At 46.5% G+C, this 20,307-nt stretch overlaps 2 protein-coding genes across 19 annotated transcripts in view; one reads left to right on the plus strand and one right to left on the minus strand.

Moving 5' to 3' along the window:
- Positions 1 to 20,307, plus strand: part of ARHGEF9 (Cdc42 guanine nucleotide exchange factor 9) — a 178,806-nt gene that overhangs the window by 154,475 nt on the left and 4,024 nt on the right. For 11 of the 18 annotated variants that reach the window (XM_084535003.1, XM_084535016.1, XM_084535018.1 and 8 more), the window contains 4 exons: positions 2,635 to 2,878; positions 3,589 to 3,657; positions 5,522 to 5,608; positions 14,535 to 18,512. In XM_084535003.1, the coding sequence (XP_084391129.1) occupies positions 2,635 to 2,878; positions 3,589 to 3,657; positions 5,522 to 5,608; positions 14,535 to 14,716 (582 nt within the window). In that variant the 3' untranslated portion in view covers positions 14,717 to 18,512. Of the gene's footprint in view, positions 1 to 2,634; positions 2,879 to 3,588; positions 3,658 to 5,521; positions 5,609 to 14,534; positions 18,513 to 20,307 lie in introns of those variants that run through there. The other 7 variants (XM_084535014.1, XM_084535010.1, XM_084535009.1 and 4 more) reach the window with 4 other exon arrangements.
- LOC311444123 (uncharacterized protein) overlaps positions 6,583 to 20,307 on the minus strand; it is a 293,968-nt gene continuing 280,243 nt past the window's right edge. Inside the window, exons 10-13 of the mRNA XM_084535025.1 lie at positions 19,712 to 19,811; positions 8,673 to 14,430; positions 8,145 to 8,258; positions 6,583 to 7,773 (exon numbers count right to left, since the gene is read on the minus strand). The gene's annotated coding sequence lies outside the window, so the exon portion shown is untranslated. The remainder of the gene's footprint in view (positions 7,774 to 8,144; positions 8,259 to 8,672; positions 14,431 to 19,711; positions 19,812 to 20,307) is intronic.

A 20,307-nucleotide genomic window follows, 5' to 3' on the forward strand; every position in this document is an offset into this window, starting at 1 on the left:
GCCTCTGTTGCGGAGCCTTTCTCTCCTCTGGTCTCTCCCTCCGGGGCCTTTTCTCCAGCAGCAGATTCCTGCCAAGCTGGAGGCTGGGTGCTCTGGGGAGGGTGACGGGAAAGAGGCTGAGGCATTTCTTCTCGGTTTGTTACCAAAAAGACTCTTCTCAGAATGAAAGTGAAAGAGGCAGGCGGGAGCTCTGCGCTTGCTGCTATTCCCAGCTTCCCCCATGTGCTTATTTAATGCTGAAGGACAAAAACACGCCGCTTCTTCTCTGCCTGGTTTTTGCAAACAGCCCAGATAGCTGAGCTTGGTCGTCCTGCTGCTGCATTTTCACCAACGATAATATTCCGCGGGGCCATCTCACTTCCAAAAGCGCTTGTAGGATTCCATTATCTCCTCATTGCTCCTTCAGTAACTCCTAGGCAACACCGTTATCTTCACACCCAACACGCAGCAATACCTGCAAAACCCAGGAGCTTCTGAGCTGCAGGAGCCCCGCAGCCGTGGAAGGGAAATAAATGCATGGAGCAGCTCAGCTGAACGTGCCCACACCAGAGGCATTGTCCTCTGGAAGCCTAACAACAGCGTAAGCCTGTTAAAACATTCATTTAGCATTAGGTATTAAAAATAGCTCATAATGTTTTCTAACCCAAAATTGAAGAGGTAAGAGGGAAAGCAACGCGTCTGGTATGGGCAAGGAAAAAGCTAACGCACAGAGTATTGCATTTTCAGTACCAGGTGAGGAGGATTGTGATTGTTTATTTTTTATAATACCTTTTATGAACAAATTTCTATATAACCATGAATATTGTGCAGAAAAGTATGTTGGATCCCACTTCACCTGTCTCACAAGGACAGACTGCTTTGTTCTAGAAGTTTTCAACAGCAGCAAGTTTTCTTCTTCTTGTCTGGGAAAAAGAATATTTGTTGGTGTAACTGCTTGAAGGAGCAAATCTTTTTCCTATGAGTTTTGTTACCAATTTTTTGAGAATGTGGTAAAGATGAATGCTATTTCAAAGAACTAGTCCAAGGCTAAAATTTAAACCCAGTTCACAGTACTGACTTAATTGAACAAGTTTAGTGTGATGCCTAACACCTCTTATCAGCGGGGTGGGGGGAAGGGAGGAACAAATTTCCAAATGCAGAAAAGTTTTTCCTATTCATAGTCAGCCTGAAGTATCCTTTTCTTATGTTTTGGACAGCATCACTGCTCAAAGCTCTATGTACTAGTGGAAGATATTTATACAACATCTTGATTAATGGATTTATACAATACGTTAGTTAATGGATGCTTTTTCCCCCATAGAGCATTTTAGAGGAGAGATCCAAATTTTAGAGTACAAGCTTCTGCCCAGTTCATGATAGTTAATGCTGTCTGTAAGATCCATGAGCAAGTTTGCTGAAAAACTATGATGTATAATTTATTTTTCAAGATAAATGATTTGTTTAAAATAATGCCTACTGCTTAACTTAAAAAAACAAACAAAAAAACCCACCTCGCTACTAAATGTTGAGTAAGTAAATGTTGTACATCGATTTTCTTTCCTTTTAAATGAATTGTTTGGCATAGCGTTTGTCTTAGGGCACTCTCAAAAATCAGAATGTAGTGAAGTTAATTTAATACACCCAAATATTATATTTAGAGAGTGGATAGAGGAAGACAACCTGAACTGCATGTTTCTAAATTTGCCTTTTCACATATGCATGCCTTGTAACCACTCTTTGTGGGGCCGCGGTCGCCGAAACACGGCGCTGCTGCACGGTGTGCCGCTGGCACGGAGAGCAGGTTGCACTGGGCAGGTCAAACAGCCCGAGGAACTGCGGGTGTTCTTACCTGCATTCTGAAATATTAATAATGAAGATTAGTTTTCTTTACACGTCCTGGCATGGAGAATTGAGCAGTCGCTGATAAGCAAAGGGGCAGGAATGATCGATCTAGAAAGCAGGTGAAGATGAGCAGGTCTGGTTGTAAAGGCTATAAACGTCAAGGAGGGAATAAGCAAAAAATTAAGCTGGTTAAAACCAGGGCATAATGGGTTAGAGAGAATTTTAAGGGTTCTTTGAATTGAGAACTGGGGGTGGTTTTCTCACTGATGAATTGTGCAAGAATAGATCAGTTCCAGGCAAATGGCAGAAATGGCAGAGACTCTGCCACTAAAAATGCGTCTGGACAAGAGAGAGCTGCACTACTGGACCTGTACTGCCAAGCATGCACAAGCTGATTTCTCAAGTTTTATCCTTCCACACAGCCCCTTTTGCAGCACAGTAATCCCATCAGGCCACCAGCCTGTGTTTTCTGTTTTCCTGTCATATGGAGCAGGAGTAACACCCTAAGCTCAATAAGAAGACACTAAACCCATGGGAAATGATGGAAGAGTATTGCCTACTAAAAGGCATTTTCTCATTCCTACAAGCAAAATTTTGCAGCATAAGGATTTGTATTATTTTGCTGTGTTTTGTCTATGATGTCCCCTATTCATTCTGTCAGCAACAAATATATTCACAGCAGACAAAATTGAAGACTCTGACCGTGTTTCACCATTGCTTCTTTCTTTTCTTCAACCCTCCCATGAAGTTCCTGCTGAGTCGAGGCTCTCTAAGTACCTTACAATCAGCCCATCTCTCCTTTTCTCTCTGCAGGACCTGATACGGAGAGATATTCTGTATTACAAAGGTCGCATAGACATGGATAAATACGAAGTGGTGGATATAGAAGACGGACGAGATGATGACTTCAATGTGAGCATGAAGAATGCCTTCAAACTTCATAACAAGGAGACTGAGGAAATGCACTTATTCTTTGCCAAGAAACTGGAGGAGAAGTTGCGATGGCTCAGAGCTTTCAGAGAAGAAAGGAAGATGGTTAAAGAAGATGAAAAGATAGGTGAGGAATATGAAATGGATCTGAAAGGAGATTGTTGGTAATGCTTAATTTAGACCCAAGTGTTGGAGAAGCCCACCTTTTTTTTTTTAAATTGTAGCATTACAATTCAAATGTCCTTGGTTGCTCTCATTGCCATGAAATAGGTCTCTTTCCAGTTCAGTTACTGGTATTTTGGGCCCTCAGTGAGCAAATTCTGCCCATAGCTTCAAGCCTGGACCTCCGTGGGTATTGTGCAAGACAGAACTCTTCGGCCACCTGACCTCAGAGTCTCCTGGCTGCCTCATTTCTGCTCGAGTTAAGCACATCTTGTGCAGGGCAGGATGGCGGCAAAGTCCATGACTTATCAGCCGTGCCCTTCCCTCAGCATCAGCCCATAAATTGACTGTAACCAGCGTCGGTTCAGGCTCAGTTTGTGTTGCTCAGCTGTAAAGCACTGGGCATATTGATGATACTGTATAAATAATAATGGGTCTGATCTTACTTTTCATACAGACCCTGCACAAGTGAGATTATAAGGAGGCCTGTCCTTTCAAGGAAGATTTGCTTTTCATTGAAATACCTTGCGGTACACACAGCTCACTGGGTGATGCTTTGCCACCTAGGGAGTTCTGTGTTTGCTAAACAGTGCAGAAAATTTCCCCCCTCCCCAAGAGAAAAGGAGGCTTTGTAAGCAATCTTCTGAATTGTATTTGCCGTGTTCCCTTTTTCAGGCTTTGAAATTTCTGAAAATCAAAAGCGGCAAGCGGCAATGACAGTAAAGAAAGTCAGTAAGCAAAAAGGTAACCGGCAACATGCACTGTGCCTGGTGATGTGAGGGTGGAGCGGGCTGGGCTGAATCCTGCTGGGCTAGGATCCAGTGTCCCCCTTGAATTTCCCTCTCCCCTTTCTCTTTTTTTATAAAATACCGTTTGTGCTTTGTTTCCTTTCTTAATGTACCTGTGGGCCAAATTAATCTCTGGTCTAATGCGGTTGAAGCCACTGGAATTCTGCTAGAGATGAATTTGATCTCGTGTCTCCAGTCCCATGTCCAGAAGCTGTCCCTGGGGGCAGAAATCTTTCTCAGTTGTTTATCTCAGGCTGAAACGGGAGTGAGTGCGGAGATGTGTAGGTGTTTTGCTAATTCCCAAAGTCTCCCATTAGAAAAGAAAGAAAGAAGGCTAAAATATTGGGCATGGTAAGGGATCTGCCCCTTTCCTGCTTTTGGAAAGGGGATGCTCATGGTTCTTGGGGCTGCCTGTAACTTTTAAAGGACAGCACAGAAGCATCAGCTTTAGGAAGTAATGCATCTTAGTGAAGATGTTACGTATCTCTGATGTCAGGCTCATCTCCCCACCCAGGCCAACTAATAAATGCCATGCTAGATATTAAAGGGAGTCTCAGCTGCCCAGACGGCCATAGTTAATTATCTCTGGCAATAACTCCTGCAGATATAGGTTTTGAAATAGTCAATGTGGAGGGGAAGTCAGAGAGGTAATTTTTCACGTTTTCCAAAGCTTCACAAAGTCATAGACATATTGATCAGTTACCAAAGTACCTCAGCACAACTAGGCCTATAACAGGGCTTTAAGAGAACTCGTTTCTTGGCTGTAGTCAGTCCCAGGTAGATTCTTCCCCATTCTCTACGGGCATTGGGTTGTTTTGTTTTTTTTGCAGAAGTTGAAGGAGCTCTTTGCTTTCTGCCTCACCTGTTTGTTGTCTACTGGCTTTGCTGGTACAGCAGTGGTTCGCTAGGCCAGCTGTAAACACCATGGTTTGCTGTGTCTCTCCATTGTCATTAGTCTTCTCCTCTCTACTAACTTTCTTTGTTGTCTGCTGAGATGTTCTCTAAAAACTCTCCTGGCCAGATTTTCTAAGCTCAAAATACGCAAAAACGGGGACAGGTATGTGACACGGTGTCCGTGTAGGTCTGGCAGTAGCGGATGCTATCACGAGCTCGGTTTTGCAGATCCTCCCCCAACCACGGAAGCAATCACGGAAATTATGGCAACTGGATAATCTGACTTGCATGATGGCCATGGCAAAACCAGTTTTAATTATTATTTGCTGTTCAATTAAATTATTAATTAATTATTAATTAATAATTTTACTCTTTAGTCATTAAGTGACACAGTTCAAAGGTGCCTGAGCATGCCTACCAGTACTCCTAATTAAATCCCCGTCCTTGCATCCTGACAAACATAATGAGCGTAACTGCACTGTACTGATTTCTTATTCAGCAATTGCTCTCGTTTCCTCTCTTTCTCTCTCTTTCTCTCTGAGATGAAAAAGGGGAGGGGGGTTATCAGCGTAGGCTTTTCTGATAAAATTAATTAGCTCATAAAACACCAGTCAGCATTTCTTTTATGCAGAACGAGCATATGCTATGACACTGGGAGTTCTTTTTATGAGATGAAGTCCTCAAGATGGATAGAAATTCAGTCAGGCCGCTAGCATCAAGTTAAGCAAAGTCTGGTTCTTTTACTTAAGATATGAAATCTCAAATAACAACAAATAAGGCCATTAAATTAGTGGCTCTGTTTCTTTTGTCCTACGTCACGGTAGTCATAGCCCTGCCTTAGGTTAATTAGATTACGTAGCTGCACTGAATGTTTTGCTGAAAACTCTTGGGTTTCTTACCCTGGTTTGCCTTGTGCTTTTACCCAGGATCCAAGGAGAAGCACGAGACAGACAGAGCAGAGAGCTCGCGGAATTGCTCGGAAGAGAAAGATAGGAGGAGGACATCCCAGAGAGGTGGCTTATAGTGACTGATGTTTTGAATCTTTCCATGTGCATTTAACATCAATTGCCAACAACTTTTTTCTTTTTTTTTTTTTTTGCCAAAGACCCTGGAAGGTGCTTGGGCTGTGTTGCTGTGGCCGAGGTGCTGCTTGGGGCTGGCAGCAGGCAGACCGGTGTGCGCACACGGGGCAGTTACAGGCAGTGTGGCTGCCCTTGTCCTCCCCACCCAGCCTCCCACAGCAGGACAGAAGCATCGGAAGGGGTGTTAAGTTGTTTCTGGAGCATCAGTTATACCTGGAAAGCAGTGAGACTGGTTAGGAATAGGGATATTTCCACTGCATTCAGCTGAAGTATTTATTCAGTTACAGTTAAAGGCACTGAGATCGTCGCCGGACAGATCTCAGTGGCTGCTGCAGGGCTCGACAGCTCAGCAGCACGACCTGAGTGGTGAGAGCTCTGTTCCCATGTCAGCGGATGCCTATTACTTGTTTCTAGATTATCTCAGTCATTCCCTCCACCTCTTAAATGGGAACCCATGGTAATTTCCCTGTCACAGAATACTTAAGGAAGAGAGAAAAGCCGTGAAGGAGGTGAAATGGAAAATGCGATCAACTTTGTTAGAAGTGAAGCAGAAAAACATTTTTCAAATAGTATAAACTGCAGCTCATTTCATGCCCTGTTGTACCACACCTCCCAGAGGTATTACTCTGGAGCCAGCTGCGTGCATTTTAAGGGGAAACATTTAAAGTACCGCTCGCTGCGGCACACGGGGGCGAGACAGTGAGAGAGCCCCCAAGAGCAGGAGAAGGAACCTTGAAACTTTTTGAACTAATGGAAACTTCATGCAGGTGATTAAGTAAGAGCACAACTCCATGTTTTGAGATTTTCAGTCCCCAAATGAGGGTTGTCTGTGGGGCTCAAGTCAGACCATTTGGATGCAACCACCCCTTAATTCTCATGCCCAAACAGAAATGCATACACAAGCCTCCTTCCAAATCGATTTAATTATGTGCAAGGTCAGATTTCAGCAATATACTACGATTTGCACTACTTATTAGATTGGACAAAACATAATAATATTAGGCCAGGTGCCTTAAGACAGCATTAAACCAATTTTCTGCCTTTTTTAAGTCCATTAGATGTAAGGTAAATGGGTAGTGTTGGTTGTGTGCCTTACCGACAGATAGGGAGAGGGACTGTTTGCTTTTTTTGTTTTCTTTTTGCATTGATTGTTCAAGATTTTGCCTCTCAGTTACAGCCCTTCAGTGTCTTTCAATGTCAGCGTGGTAACTGGAAATAGAATTCAGTGTGGTGGCTCCTAGAAATAGTAAAATAATAGAGTATTTGATGTGGCTTGATTTAAAAAAAACAAAAACAAACCATCAGCACCACCAACAAAACCCCACCCTTTTTAAACCACAGTCGATCGAGTCTGCAATTCTGCAGATAAGGCCGGGTACCACTGAGGACCTTTGCTGCCTGCAGTGGCAAGTTAGACATTAAGATAGCATCAAATTGCACTTCCAAAATTGCATTTGTGATTGACTACAGCAGTGGAAACAAGGCTGAAGTCCCCATGAAAATGGATCACGTGTAGGACTCTGGTCTATTCTTAATACCGACACAGGATTACCCAGGGTACTTTTTTCCATTTCTGCGTATCTGGAAGCAGAAGGCTCCTTCACTGCCTCTGTCCATCAGGGACGTCCCTTCTGGTGGCCACTTTTGATCTTCCCTCCTGTGATGAGCGTTTGCAGCGTTCAGAAACATTCAGTTCCTGGCTTCCCCAGCTTTGTCCACACCTGTCCCCATAGCACACAGGCTGTCTCCTTCCCCCAGGCACAAAAGGGATGTGAGCTCACGCTCCTAGAAGCTGTCAGCCAGGGTTGTCAGGGTGATCAGCAGTTCCACTGCCCAGTGAAGAGAGCCCATCTTCAAAGCTGTGTTTCCCATTAATATTCCCATTTTGGAAAATTAAATGTCTGCTCAAATTTAAAGAAGTGGCCTTAGAGCTAGGTGAGGGGGTTTTCCGGCCCCAGGAGAGCTCTGCAGCCCCGTGCTCTGAGCCAGCTCCTTGCCTTTCTCTCTGTCCCATGTATTCACCTCTGCACTGTGCCACAGCTTCACCAGAGCGGGGACCCCCAGCGCGGACAAGTCTTCAGCCTGGTGGTCTGGGACTAGGGGAAGGAGGAAAGCATACATCACCCTTTGCCTTCAGCTGAGGATGCTGTCATTAAATCTGCCCGTAAATACCCAGCTATGCAAACCCCAGCAGGGGTTAAATCATCAGCCAGCATGAGCTGCTGTGGCCTGCAGTAAAACTCCCTCTGAGTCACTGAATTTTCCTGCTAACTTCTTCCTTTCTGATCACTTGAGCTCACGGCTAACTAGCTCATAAAACCCTGACCCGAACACCCAACAGCTTTGTTTAACATCTCAAACTTGTACGCTTTAAGCTCTCCCCCAGCAAGTCCATACAGCAAAACAAGGCAACTGCGCATTAGTGTACTTGTGCTGGCTTCATCCACCTGGCAAGGACAGGGCTTACCAGGTAACCGAGTCTGCAGGCACCTCCTGTCGTTTTTCTGAATGTTTGAACCTCGTTCCTTGCATCTTTGTTGCTAACGAGATTGGCCCTGGCTGTTTTCCATCCTCTTCACACCTGGGGAGACATAGCCTGGGGGGCTGAAAGAGCCTGAGCAACACATAGACCAAGCAGCTAGAAACAAAGAGGGGCATTGGCATTTTCACATATTCAGGGCCATTTCCTTTTTTTCCACAAAGCTTCCCACTGCACAGGCGAAAGAATGGAGCTAATCACGTTCTTGGTGGCATCCCCACAGACTGAGACATCACAGAGCTTACCCCATTGCCCATAACAGAGACCCCTCCCCAGGCCTCCCAAACACCAGCGTTACGTGGTGCCCCCCTGCAGCTTGCCCCAGCCCCCCGGGGTGCTGCGGGCCCACAAGCAGTGCTGTCTGATCACCACCACCAAGACGGTCGGCAGTTCCATCCGAGATCTGGCCCAGCACCGAGCTAAGCAAAATCAAGAACAAACTCTTGGCTGGGAGACCTCTGAGGACGGTGTCGGTGACTCAGCAGTGGGCACACGCTTTGAGCAGATCCTCCAGGGGAGTTGTTGGTGAGATGTGAGACAGCCCGCCCGGGTTTTCCATCAATGCCGAGCCCTCATTTGAAGAGTCAAGGTGTTGACATCAATGTCAGTTTGAGATTCCAACTGCAGTGAGGCTGTCAGCCCAGCACTATCGTACTTTCGGCTCAGTGAGGTGTGTCAGGCAAGGGACAGTCTTGCTTGGTTCATTTTGTAACCCCAGCGAGGCTGCAGCGCCGGACAAAGTGATCTCTGCCCATCAATGGCACAGACACCGTGCTCATTGCTGTCAGTGTAGAGAATGCTGGAGGAGAGGGAGACTACATAAATACAATTAGTTTTCAGCTGGCTTTGATTGATAAAGCCCTTGTATCATTTATTCCACCTTGCCTCACTTAGCTTTTGCTTATCACATGAGGAATCGTTATCTTAACATCTAGTCTGATGGCAGTAGGTTGTAGTAACAGGCTTGGTGAGTAGATTCAGGAAGGTGAGGTTAGCTCGGTGTTTGCAGACAGTGCACTTGGCTGTGGAATAGCCCAGCCACAAGATCACTGTTTTCCTCTGTTGCACTTTTCAAGGCTGCAGGGTCCCCCCCGAGCAGCAGTGAGCCCTTTTCTTCTCCTCCAAACAGAGAAGTTAGGCTTAGAAAGGGGAGCTCAGGCATATTCTCCTCACAGGTACCATTCCTGGCAGTATATTCCTCTGCCAGACCATTGATAAAAATCCCCTGCTGCGTGAAGAGCCATGGCTAATGCACCACTTAGGTTCCTCTTGAGTGAGCATGACAAAATTTGAGGTGGAGAGCTGAGCATGGAAGTGAAGACCAGTGAAGTCTGTGGCTGCTAAGTGCTCTTGGTGTAAAAGCTGTCTGCAATCAGCAGATCTAATACCAGGCACAGAGGAGTTTGCTGACTCTGAATATAACAGCAACGGAATGAGCAGTGGTGAAGTGCTTTGAGATCCTCTGTTGAAATGTGCTGAAGAAGGGCAAAGGGTTGTACCCATTCAGCCATGGCTGTTTCTGGTTTCTTTAAACCAAATTTGTCTCTGCTGCAGCAGTAATTAACCATACATCAATTAGTGTTCTTGAGGTATGTACCCTGCAACCCATGTTGTGTGGGTTAAAATACCTACAAGGAAACGAAATTTGTAAGATTTTTTGAACACGGCTCCTGAAGCTGCCCCTGAGGACACGGAAGGCCCCTTAGTGCAGCACTGCCTCCTTTCCAGCAGCCTCCCCTCAGCCACCACAGGAGGTGCTGGCGTTTTGTTGTCTCCCACTCCACGAGCGGGAGCAACGAGCAGCACGCTACCTAGATGGATAGGCAGAAGAAAAGCCACTGAAATAGCTCCTGATCAAAATACGAGATAAAATTGTAAAGGGTGCGGATGGAATAAGCATCTTGTAAGGCAAGTTTCCATGGTTATAGAGGCAAATTGGAGTGTTTTCCGTGTCTGCTTTGTATTAACTCTCACGAGGTGCAGTGTTAGCGGAGCCGCCCCGCTGTACGTGGGGCCGTCTGCACGTGTCCGTGTGATGTCCTGGGAGTTGGCAGCGAGCTCCTGGGTCTGCAGGTGCTACTGGAGTCCCGGTGTGATCCCAAATAGAGGAGGCACTTTGAAAAAAAAGAAGGAAAAAATAAGGAGATCGTGTTTTGTCTTTTAATTGTTTTCTTCTGAGCTGCGAAAGCCAAAAGCTTCCAAGTGACGTGTCCCAGCACTAAAAAAAGGCACAATTTCAACTCACAGCACAGCATCTCTCTTCACCAGTTTTGTCTAGCCAAATCATAAACCCTGGAGTTTTCTTTTTGCTTATTCCGAACAGATTTCCACGGCCCCCACCCTGCCAAATGATCTTGCTGTGCAGCTGCAGCCTTTATATTCTGCTACTGTGCAGAATTATGCATGAACCAGCAGAAGGAGCTCCAAGTCTGGTCATTGGTGTAGAGCTGTTTTCTTACGCCTCGGGAAGGCAGTGCAGCAGCTGTGGCTGGAAATCATTACTGATCTATCGATTCTTTCCCTTTGCGCTTTGAATTCTGTTCGCCGAGCAGCCCAAAATTGCATTGGAAAAGAGCTTTGCTCATTTCTTTCTGTTGAATTGCAGTGGAGTGATGGCTTTGCATATAAAAAAAAATCCCCCAAGAGACAATTTTGCACAACAGCCCCGAGTTCTGATGAGAGAACAAACCGCTTCACAGCAGAATAGAAAAATAGCAACCTGTCATACTTTTCCCCGGAATTGCTCCTTCTCGGGTTCTGAAGATGTTCAGATGAGGTGAATTTCCCTCCTCCTGCACATAATTCCTGTGTTGCACCTTGTCAGGAACATCGGCATGTCAAAACCAAAGCCATTCTCGGTGCACCTCCAGCTTTTGCGACATGCCGTATCACAGGTTCACAAGAAAATGTATTCTTAGGGAATAATCAGCCTGCCTTGCCAGAGCACAAATGTTTTTATTTGCATGCCCTCAAACACCCAGTGATTATGCATGCCATGGAGACGCACAGTTGTGATCGGTCAGGCCATGGACGCCATTTGATAAATATGATAAATATGCAAACCTTTGGCTGTTTATTCAAGGAGAACCAACCGGGAGCTTTTGAAGTTCATCCAACTTAGATGCTAATACTAAAACCCTACATCCTCGAGCAGGGTCACACACAAAAAAAATTTTGAAGACTCTGGGTCTGAGCTTCTTTACTGCGGGAAGTGGCAGCGTGTGTGTTTGCATGGGCATGTTCCAGGCGGGGATAGCTGTTTTCCAGGAGTTTGGACCAAAAAGGCTTCCCTTGGGAAAGAACTGACTGGGGTTTGCTAGTGATCTGGCCAGGGGAGTCTGCCTTTTTCTTGTTTGGAGAAGACAGCCTATGGATTACATTCTTTGCAGTGTAACTCCATCAATGTCAGTGGACTTCAGCCAGCCTGTCCTTTTTCTACTTCTCCAGCCTCCCAAGTGCATAACATTTTGCTGATCCAGGAGATTTCACAGCATTTCTGTGTCGTGATTAAAAACCATTAGGTCACCCTCCACAAGTTGGTTTAAAGACAGCAGAGAGCTCAGCACGGCTCAGCACGGCAGGCCAGATGCATCACGAGGCCAGGTGCAATTCTGCAGCCACAGGATGCAAAAGACGTTGGGCCATGTCATTAAAGCAGTGTGGTTTTAAGGTCTTCCAAAGCTAGAAACAACTGCTGGCTGTCCCGTAGCAGCAGCGTTAGATTCACAGCCCTTTTGTGTTGTAGAGCATTAGGTAGTAACCCTGGTGGCACCAGGATTATCTCCCTTTGAAGCAGTCCTTTGGGATCCAACCTGCCTACCAGACAGAAGATGCATTTCCCAGCTCCAGCCATGTAAGGGACCTGCACTAGATCCTAACCTTGACACGGAGCCTAAAATTCCTGGGAGAAGCAGCCAAGGCACTAATGGCTGCGGTTCTCCAGGGGGATGTCTGCACTCTGGCATGGGTTCGGGGCTGGAGTTCAGTCTCCAGCGCAGACCCTGGAGTTGGTTTCACCGCCCACACATTGAATCGCCCTCCAGCCAGGCAGCGTGGAGCAGGACAGTGGTAGAAGAAGGGATGGAAGCGGTGGGGCAGGGGTGAGCTCAGGTCCATGCTCTGCCCTTACGGGACATCATTGGCTTAAGTCACAGCGTGGCAAATGCGAATGGACTGCTGAGCCCCACCAGCTAGGGGTACCCGTGGTGTCTCGGGTCTCCTAGCACTGACCCTGGCCGGGTTTGACCCCAGGACAGCAGGGCTCTGGGCTTGGGCTCCTCTCTGCACACTCTCTCTGGGAGAGAGGAGCTTGGGAAAGGTAGAGTAGAAAGCTTGTTGATGAGTACCTATTCCAGCATAGATACAAATGCAGAACATCGCCAGATTGCTCTTTTCAACTGTTTGAAATACTAACTGTGATGAATTGGTTAAAGGCTCGTGAGTAATGAATCATGGAGCAATTTTTGTCCACCATGAGGAACAGCATTGGTTACTCCCTGCAGTGGACAGAAAGCTGCATGACTGGATTGTATTTGCTGTAAAGGAGGAGAAATTGATTAGCCATCATTGAGATACTATCTCCATTTGGTCTGAACCTTCTGATGTCTTTAAGAATCCATGATGGGTAAATCCTGTAGCAAGAGAAGATGAATTTTCTCACCTAAAAAGGCTTAGCTTTGTATTAAAAAAAAAAAACAGAGGTTTGGCACTGTGGCACCATATAGAAATGGTCAGACGAGCTCCGTGAGTGCACTTTGTGAGGCTTTTTCCTTTGTCTGTAAGTACCCGACTGTGTGCAGCCTTCCTGTGCCCGGGCCAGCCGGCGTTGGTCCTGCAAAGCATGTGTTTGTGTGTGGCTAGGAACTGAATGCAGTCACATTTCTTTTACACACCTTGCTGTGGTACCTGGGTGCTAATCACCGTATTTTGCCTTCTCTAGCACCTTCCCATCCGAGGATCTCAAAGTGTTTTACAAACATTAATTAATTTAGCTTCACCACCCTCGTGTGAGGTAGGTGGGTCATGCCATCCCGCTTTCCAGACGAGGACACTGAGCTACTCGGGTAGAGTCACCTCGCTCCTGCGGTTAAGACCAGGGGAGGCAGCGGCCTCGCGATAGCCCCGTGCGACGCTTGCCACCCGTCTCGCGGCCGGGGCTGCCCTCCCGCAGAAGGAAGAGCAGTTCTGCATGCAGCAGAGGGGATCCAGAGCTGGCCAGAGCTTACAGCACCCCACTTCGGAGCCCTGCTCCTTCCCATCCCTTTCGGAAGTTGCGGTTTCCAGCTGGTCGCAGTATCCTGAGGGTTATCCCTCCTCAGTGGTGTGGCGGGGAGGCGATGCAGAAGTAGCTGTGACTTTTCCCTGTAGGCTGCACTATGGTGGCACCACGCCTCCCTCTGTTCCGCCTCCATTCACCCCGCGCTGCGATCTGTGCGTCATCCTTTACGAGTGGCTGTGTAGGTCCCAGCTTGCTGGAGCTCCCCTCTGTCTTGGGAACCCCGTGAGAGCAGTGTCCCCTCACCCCTTCCCCGCACAGGCGTTGTGACACTGAGGTGGGCACTGCGCACCCAGCCACCAACAGACCCTGGCGGTGTAGCCTTGCCAGTCCATCCATTGCTGCCCATTTGGATTGAGCAGAAGCAAGCCTTTACTGCATTGCATATAGCCATTTGGGGCTGAAACACGACCAATAAATTTAAAACCCTATGGAAAAGTCTGACCAGCTTTCCAAACCAACAAGTTGCCCTTCATCTAGTGACACAGGTCCCTGCGGCAGCGCTCCCCCCGAGCCGCCTGCGCTGCTCCCTTCTGGCGCGGGAGCTGGTGCCGAGCGGTCCTTGGGGTGGCGCTGCTCGGGGCTGGTCACTGGGGCACCTTTGCTGGGGCAAAACCCATTGTAAATGTAGCTGGGAGGGTGAAAAACGAGCTCGGAAACATCAAGTCTGAAATGGGAGAGCGGGACCGGCGCTATGGCTGTCTGCTGACGTCTGCCCAGGCTGGCGCCGCCTGCGGCACAGCCATCGCGCTGCGTCGCGCTAGGGCACGCGGGACTTTTCCATCAGGGCAGGCAAAACTCTGCCAATGCAAACGTGATGGCTCGGCTCCAAATCTTCAACGCGCGGTCCAGCGCAGGGAGCCTCTGAGCTGAGTTAGGCAGCGGCTGCGTTTCTCCGTAGACTCGCCGTCTGTAGCATGTCTCCCTTTGTTTGGGACCCTGGTTATAAAGCGATAAGAAGCGAGAGCATGACGAAGAAAGACTATTGACCCGATTGCACTTTGACTGATCTGTTTCTTTTTCCCCCCCAATCATCAATGCAGGTGTGAGCTGCTCCAAGTCGGTTCCTCCAGCCTACCCACCACCCCAGGATCCATTAAATCAGGGACAATACATGGTGACAGATGGCATATCCCAGGCCCAGGTCTTCGAGTTCACCGAACCCAGACGCAGCCAGGCACCATTCTGGCAAAACTTCAGCAGGTTAACACCATTCAAAAAATAATACCTAGAAAGATGGTGAATTTTAACTTAAACCAGTTTAAAATTAAAAATAAAATGAAGTAAAATTATATTTATAGATGGACCTTTTTTCGGAGAAGCACTGTTGCAACTAAATATATACATATATATATATATACATACATATTTAAAAATAATATATATACATATATGTATATATACAGAAGGACCAAAAACTTTTTTGTTGTTTTTGGGAAGCAATCTGCTACTAGATACTAGGAAGCACCAATGATTTCTAATCATGTGACCTATTTTATTTTATTTTATTCCATTGGTCGGACATTGTGTTTTTTTTTTTTTCTTTTCTTCTTCATCTTCATTCAAGTTGTCATTGGCATCCCAGAATGCTTTCCTGCTTGTGTGAATTCGTCATCGAAGTTTCTCATGGACTACATTGGTGTATGTTGTTTGATTTTATTTATGGGGGGTTTGTTTGTTTTTTGGATCGCTGGGAGATCGCTCCCTCCCTCTCCGTCCCTTCCTTGGCTGTCCCCGGAGTCACCATTTCAACGAAGAGCATCGACCCTCCCCGTCCCTGTCCTGCATCCTCTGGTCTGACTCGTGCCTGTCTGGATGTGCTCCTTTGTGCACCATGCTCTGCTGCGCAGTATTTCTCTGGCTTTAACTCTTTTTGTTGTGTGCAGGTGAAAACGAGCAGAAGGGGTAGCAGCTATTTAGGAAGTGAGAGATGGGTTTTCCTCAGTTAATTTCTTGCACTTTTTAAAGCACTGTCTTTTTCTCAATTCAGTGTGATTTGTTCACACTCGGCGTAAGACTGAGAAAAGAATTTTGGGGGCTTTTCTTTCTTTTGCATTTTATTTACTTTTTTTTTTTTTTTCTGTGGGGCTATCTTTGATTTTGATTTGTTTTCTTTTTAAGCTGAGACACAACTCTCTGAAAAGCCCACTCCTATCTTTGTTTTCCATGCAAAGATAAAAGCTTAAAAACTGACGGCTTCATGCCCTCCATTCCAGCTAGAGGAAAATTGGCTATTAGGCTCCAACAAATGGCCAGTTTTCTTTCTTCAGGAACTAAGGTCCCATCCTGGTGGCCACACTCACACCTGCACAGTACTGCGTTAACAAACCACTAATTGCTATTTACAGGAGCAATGATCCCAAAAGAGAGGGCCATGCCTGCACTACTCTTGTGTTTAAGAACACCGGCTCCACTTGGGCACTGACCTCCCAGGCAAAACATGAGCTGTGTACATGAGTAGTGACCCGTCAGCAGAAGGATCATTGCCCAAGTAATTGGAAGTATTTACCTGATATTTAATGCATCCAAGCTGCAGAGCAGTTGAGAACTGCCTTTCAGGAAAGATGTGGATGTGACCTGAGAAGTTTAGCCCTGTGATCATGGGTATGACCTAATCTAAATCCCCGCTCAGTTAAATGTGAACTGCAGCGATGGTCAGCAGGGGTGCATCAGGGTCAGTGGGCTCTGGAGTGATTAGCTGAATTCTCCAGGTCTCTTTCTCTCTCTTTTTCTCACTCTGGAGATTCATAGCTGTACTTTCAAAGACATTTCCTACAATTTCAGCCTTAACTACATTTGTATGCAAGCGCAAAAACTTATGTTTGAGCTTGTAAAACAAATCATTGTGCACTAGGATGATTTTTTTTTTTCCCTATGACAACTGAGATTGTTTAACCAGGTTCAGAAGATGAACTTCAAAAACTTTGCAGAGCTATTCTGCAAGCTCCTTTGAAAACGGGGGATGAAATAATAGATCATGGTATTTATCATTTTCTTTTGAATTTGGTACACCATATAAACACCTCAGGCCAGTAGTTTGGATAAACATATTTTTTTTTTTCTTCACACAAGAACTACAAGAAAATGGCAAAAGCAGAGAGTGCGATTTCAGTATTTCTGTGGAGCCTGTTTTCTTTCAGGGCATGTTACAAGGCAGCGAATGTATTTTTTATTTAACTACAAAAATAATCTCAGCACCTTTTAGTAACCTAGAAACTCTCACTGAACAACACCAGATTAGCATTTTGGAGCAGAAGAGTGGCCCCTCTGTGACAGGCAACAGCGAAACATTGGGAACCCCAAATAGGAGGCAGTGCAATTTTCTATCAGAAGTAATTCCTATGCTCTTTTGTACCTTTGCATTTTTATGCTCAGATTTTCATATTGAAAATGTAGCAACTATTATTTTGTTTGTTTAACGGAATGGGTATTTAGAGAAGTGAATGAGATTGATTTGCAGAAGTTAACTGAAATGTTTTACTGTTTCTGAATGGCTGGAGAGAGATGCAGAGAGAGAGAGAAAGAGAGAGATTATAATCTGTTGTCAACATGATGGAAATTTCACTTATTCCTTTGCCTTTTAATTGCTTAGGGAAAAAAAGTAACAAGCACATTAGTTAAGCCTGTTCATTTACTGTTTTGTGCCTCAGAGAGTGAGAATGAGACATCCATAATTTTTATGAGAAGATGCTTCCTAAATATTCAGCACTAGGAAAAAAGAAACACCACCGCCACACCATTATTTGCATCATAAATCAAGACTCGCTTGATCTGACAAGGCCACTTGTTGGACTCACAGCTTCTTTCTTAAGTGGAAAGCCAAACCAAGCTAGCGCTGCTAGCGCTTGCCGAAGCCAGGTGGCAGGCAAAGCAGATGCAGGCGTTGTTCCAGAGGGAAGAGGGGCTTGGCTCTCAGGCATGGCACTCAAGAAAGCTCTTCCCCTCCATAAATTGCCAAGGTGCTGCAAGAGATGGAGCATTATCACAAAGAAGAACCAGCACTGGGTCCCACTTTTACTACCTACTGTGGCTTTCCCACTAGGGAGCAGGGTTGGGCTGCCTCGTGTGTCTGAAAGTGCTGGAAGCAGCGTAGACGCTGTCAGATTGGGGTGATTTTGACTGAGCATCTGATACAGACTTTCATTTCAATGCCAGACAGGAGGAACCCACTTTCCATTCCATATGCAGAAACAAGAGAGTTGTAACAAACTTACATGTTTACGGTATTTCTCTGGCTGAAACTATATATATATATATAAAATAAAAATACCCTCTTCCCTAGGTAAATGACATGCATTACCCCTTGACCTAGACACTAGAACAGAGGATCTAAATTCAAGACTTTCGCCTCCCCACCCTCTCCAAAAAGATCAAACAAGAATCAACCTAGGTGCATCTAACAGTTGTAAATAGAAAATAATACATAGAGAAATATATTTGAAATTTGTTTCAGTTTCTGGATGGTCACCGGCCGTCCATTGCAATGTTATTGATAGTACACTGTGGTGCTTTGGGTTTCTGGTTTTGTTCTCTTTATGCTCTGTCATCTTTTCATTGCAGCTACATTTCAGGGAACATGTATATTTAGTAGCTATTGTAAGTTCTGCATGGCATCACCAAGCTTATTTTTCCTTGAGAAGAAAAGAAGAGTCTGTAGGAGTTTAAAGGCACTATGATGACAGGGACTTGTAGCAGAGAATTAAAAAAAAAAAAAAAAAAAAAAGGGTTTTAAAATTCTAGTTTGAAGCCAAATACTGATATTTTAGTGCTTTTGGGGTTTTAACAGTAAGAGAAAAAAAAAAGAAAAAAAAAAAGAAAAAAAAAAAGGATTTTGGTAACCCAGCTGATCCGCACTTGCCAGTTTTATTATTTTGTTTATATTGGACTGTTTGACCCTGTCAAACAAGTGTCAAAGTTGTGTGTATAAAACAAAAAAAAAAAAAGTGTTTAAAAAAGTGTTGTAAAGACACTGAGCCTTATGAAAATATTTATGGAATTAAATAAAAAGAAGTGAAAAGGCATCTGAAGGCATTTTAAATCATTTTCCTCAGAGCGGTCTCACTCTTCTCCCAAAGGCTGAGCACGAATTGCTTGGGGGGGCTCCAGCTTGTCAGCAAAGCAGACACCAAGACGATCACACCTAACCAAAAATAGGCTTGTTCTGGAAATACCCCCCCTTCCCCTCGCTTTGTGTCCTCCTCTGAACAGAGGGAAAGGATTAACGAGGAGCGGGAGGTCCAGCACGGACACAGAAATGCCTTGCAAGTGCTGGCAGGGGGTTCTCCAAACAGAGCTCGGATCAAGTCTTCTGTGAAACATGGTTTTAAAATGCTTTCTGTTACCGAGCTTCGCACGGCTCTAACCCACAGAACAGCCTTGATTCTTCAGACAGACATCGCGAATGCGCTGTGAGCATCGGGAGAAGTGTTTCAGAGCACCTGCAAATAGAGCAGGGGGGTTCCCAGGGGAGGGAGCCCCGGCCCCGCGCTGCCCCGCTGCAGGAGGCCGAGCCCCAGGAGACGAGGAGCAGGTTCCTGCCCTGGGTTCCCCTGGGCCTGGAGGCAGAGAGCACCCGCAGGGAGAAGGAGCCTGGGGCCGCAGCCCGGAAAGGCAGAGGGCTCTCTGCAGAACCCCGCTGGCACGTCACAGGTAAGGCAGCTGAGTGCTGCAGCCCTAGGGAGCACAAAACTGCAGGCGTAAAACCCTGAAAAGTGGGGTAACCCCACCACAGCACCCAGACCTGGTAGAGGCTGGGACCGATGCCCTGTGGAGAAGGCCAGGCACACGCACAAGGGGCCTGCACACAGCTGCAGCCACGAGCGGCCCTGCCAGGAGTGGCACTGTGCTGCTTGCCCACCTAGCCTGCAGGTGCCTGTGCGGGTGCGTGCCGGCACACGGACCGACCGCATCTTCAGCCCATGTGTATGAGGAAACCAGGCAGACAAGGGAATGAAAAAACAAAAACATGAAAAAGCCAAGCAGCCCTGCTCTGGGAGAGAGAGGGAGAGAGAGAGGATAGGAGGCAAGGCTGTGAGCACAAAGGTTTCAGGGGGTCCAGATCATGAGCATGTTCAGAGGCAGGGGCACCCTGACCTCAAACATCACAGCTTCACATTTGCCTCCTGCTTCAGCAATAGCCCAGACCAAACCCAAGCTTTTTTTCTCTCGCTTACATTTTTGCTTGCAACGACGATGCCGTGGGTGCCGTGCTGGTGCTCACCTGTCTGAGTGATTCTGCTTCTCTGGCAGGACAGCGCTGCAGTCACACGGGTGGCTGGGCACAGCACTGCTTCCAGAGCATGCTGCTGGGGAGAGCAGACCTAAAATATACAGAAACCTCCCTTTGAAGCGCAGCTCTCCTACCCACACCGCCGTCCTTACGGTACGTTTTTAGATAACAAGCCCAAAATGTTGTTTGCCAGAATTTTGCGCTCCCCTCTGAGCTTGCACATGTGCGCCGTGAGGAAGGCGAGGCGGTGGGGTCGGGGAGCACGTACGCACTGCCCAGGACGTGCAATGTGCCAAGGAAGCAATGGGGAAGAAACCCATCGTGCATGCTGGGAGCGAGAGCACCACCAAAGCTTACTGAGAAGCAACAAAGCAGCTCCGTGCCCCCGGCCTCCTGTCCTGGTGGTGGCTGGAGAGAGGAGCTCCCCGTGGCTGGGAGTGTGCTGCAGCCCACAGCCGTTAGCCAGCACGTACTGAACGCAGTGACCCCGTTCATTTGGTTTAGCCTTTCCCAGCCACCGAGCATTCTGCCTGCTGCTACGAACTTTGGTTGCATAAAACAAAAACAAAAAGGCAGAGACCCAGTTT

This window comes from Aythya ferina (assembly GCF_964211825.1).
Source record: "Aythya ferina genome assembly, chromosome: 13".
In the NCBI taxonomy this organism is placed as follows: Eukaryota; Metazoa; Chordata; class Aves; order Anseriformes; family Anatidae; genus Aythya; species Aythya ferina.